This window comes from Liolophura sinensis, chromosome 1 (genome assembly GCF_032854445.1).
Source record: "Liolophura sinensis isolate JHLJ2023 chromosome 1, CUHK_Ljap_v2, whole genome shotgun sequence".
Lineage (NCBI taxonomy): Eukaryota > Metazoa > Mollusca > Polyplacophora > Chitonida > Chitonidae > Liolophura > Liolophura sinensis.
In genome coordinates this window covers 62,423,203-62,426,223 of record NC_088295.1, presented here as the reverse complement: position 1 = coordinate 62,426,223, position 3,021 = coordinate 62,423,203, and the positions used below count along the sequence as shown (strand labels likewise).

At 40.7% G+C, this 3,021-nt stretch overlaps 1 protein-coding gene across 6 annotated transcripts in view; it reads right to left on the bottom strand.

Moving 5' to 3' along the window:
- LOC135480709 (protein quaking-A-like) overlaps positions 1 to 2,398 on the bottom strand; it is a 26,319-nt gene extending 23,921 nt beyond the window's left edge. For all 6 annotated transcript variants that reach the window (XM_064760647.1, XM_064760639.1, XM_064760661.1 and 3 more), the window contains exon 1: positions 2,176 to 2,398. In XM_064760647.1, coding sequence (XP_064616717.1) covers positions 2,176 to 2,302 — 127 coding nt within the window. In that variant the 5' untranslated portion in view covers positions 2,303 to 2,398. The remainder of the gene's footprint in view (positions 1 to 2,175) is intronic.
- Positions 2,399 to 3,021: the final 623 nt, after the last annotated feature.

Here is a 3,021-nt window from a genome sequence, read left to right as displayed (position 1 = left end):
GCAGACTGCATATAACTGACAAATGACAGTTTTGCTGTGGACACGTTATCAGCAAATCCGGCTTATCAGACAAGTGATTTTGACACCTAGTCCATGGAGAGCCTAGGAGTATTCCATTGCATGTTATCAACTGACCGCGAGATAACACTTGAGTTTAATTCAATCTGTAGAACAAGCACTCCTCTGATACACGTCATCAGGTGTTACACTGATTACACGAGTTTGAGTTACACTCAAAACACATGTCCACAATGATCAATACTTTACTCCATCTTTCTTTCCAATAATTAACAGGAAACTTTTTATCAGTGTCAGACTTCAATCTAACCCCCTAGCTTTGGAATGTACTTGAGCAGTTCTCTTGCAAAATATAACTTGATTTCTTGTCACTCTCATTCATGATGGTAAACAACTGGTGCAAGCGCTTACCAAAATATTCATTCAATGCCCCAAATTATTTTAGCATTATTTTCATAGTAATTTTAAGCATAAATTCCACTGAAAAAAGGTGCTTTAGAGGCTGAAAAGGTTGAAGATTAACAGTAACTTATCTATTTGTTCAGGTGAAGCATCAACTGACATGCGACACTGCTGTAGTACAAGTATACTAGCTAACTTTTTATTTCCTCACTCCTCCACAATTACATGTGCATATCCAGCTCACCCAGATATTCTCATCGCCTAAATTAAATCTTCTTAGCCTCAGGATATGTATAAGACAATTTTAATCGTAATTTTATACTCTCTTAGCTTACATCTATTATCTATTATTACCAACAATGTTACTGATTAGCATATTTATCATGTTGGAACTGTTTTGTACTACTAAAAGCCAACAGATTTTATAATTACCCTTCCCTCTCACTAATCCTAAGATATCCAAAATATTTGACAACTAACGGCATTTTGTTAGTTTCAGTGCAAAACCAATAAAAAAACTCCATGGGAGGTAGAATTTTTGTTTCTTTGATACGCTACAATGCACCAAGATAGCTCCAGGGGTAAACAGTAATACAGCTTACAGCTGATGTCAGCATATATGAATCGGGCAGGAGTTTAACCTGGAACGATGTATCACTCTCAAAAAAACAGTTAAATAAATATAAAATGATACATTAGATCAAAGAATCCGAGAACATAACAGACAGATTGTTAACAAGTCCCCCTTTGCCACTTAGAAAACCATTTCAATTTTTAACTTCATCACAACAATTCCCTCATTACTTAAATAGAAACTTAACACTTCAAATGTAAAATTCATTTGTAGGCTAAAGATCATCTTTACTTTTTGGATCAATCATTTTAGATTTTATTGCCAAGTTTGGAATGTATATAATACATACTACAGCAGTATTATCATTAAACAGAATGTAAGATTATTGTTAATATTCAATTACTTAAGTTTTTCTTTCTGAGCTTCAGTAATGAACCTTACAGCAGAGCACGTAAAAAAGATGCTATCCCTGTGAGTAAGGATGGTCTGTTTACTGGGGGTCTAAGTACTAAGTTTTCAACCAGCTGTCCTGTCAAACTTCTGTCTTCACGCAGGCACTACACATCAGGAGGCTGGCAAATTTTCTATCAGCCATACTTAGTAAAAGCTGGTCTACTTGACTTGCCATGTACATAGGTTGGTGTGCTGTGGCAACAGACCTGTAAGCAGGTTACAGCCTGAAGTATATAACTGGTTTGCTAAGTTTAGCTGCGACTCTGTGCTCACTCAAGGGTGTAAGTTTTCAAAATGGCTGACCAGCTAAGGAATGCACAAACTCGACTGAGTCCCACGAATCGCTAGTACGTCACGCATTCCTCCATACAAAACTAACGCACAGAGACATCAGACTTGTTGCACACAGGCTAATCAGTGAAACATGGTTGAAATCAGGCCGATTCCCTGAACAGCTGATTCTAAAATCGATTGATTAGCAAACCGGGAAGTGTCGAAACTTACACCCCAACAACTACGGTCCGACTCTCCGCCATAGCGTACACGGACCAACTTCTCGGCGTCTAACCCCCAGTTTTATCGACACAAACACAGCACACAGTGATGGAAGAGCCACCCCACTATCCACCAGAATGTCAGTTTTAGAAGGAAGCAGGCACACAAGGTTATAAGAGCTAAAATCGTGCTTTACACCCGTCTTTTTCAAGCATGCGGTGCGGTAAACTTACCATCGTCCAACAGTCGTTCCAAGTGAACAAACACATTTGGAAATGCTTGGATTTGCTTCTTGTCTTTTAGTAGCTGTTGTAAATACTCGGGTGAGTTACGATCATCTTTGTTAGTTTCAGTTCCCATGTTAAAAAGCGTTTTGAGCTCAGCAGTAAGACTACTGGAGTTAAGAAGAGTTAGATCCAACTACAACCCCCGACTAAGTTTGCCCCTCCGCTCTCATGAAAATTTGTTTATGAACACGTGCGACTCTCTGCGCATGTCGCTGAGGGCGCCTCGGGAGACGTTCCGACTTGTAGGGGGGATAGCCTGTTCTAAACAAGCCTCATGTCCGAACAAGAGCCGAATACGTGATTGCACATAATATTGACCGCCTGGCGCGGATAGCTCGATATGCCAGTATAATAGAGAGCGAATTCTCCATCCAGCGATGTTCGCGAAGAGTTTAACTGGCGAGCTTTCACGACCTCACACCCCCAGAGAAGGGCACAGTCTTGTGCGCCTCGGGTAACAGGAGAAGCGTAGAGACGGGAGCAATGACAGGCAAGAAGTTGACGAATAGCCTGGCTGTCTGTACCCCCCCCGTGGGCTCATAATAAATGGGGGAACCGAGCCGCGCATCAGTGCATGCCAAATCTCATTTACAGAAAACTCAAAATTCCTTCACTCTCTACGGGGAAGTTGCTGTTTCTTAGTGTGAAGAAACTTGGGTGTAAAACACAGGCAGGCGTATAGGCGTACAGTACCGATACATAGCAAAATACCGGCACATTTACCTGTCAACGCCATACGGTTATTGGAACAACCCTAATGTATTCAGCCAAGCTAAGAGAAATTAGTCTATA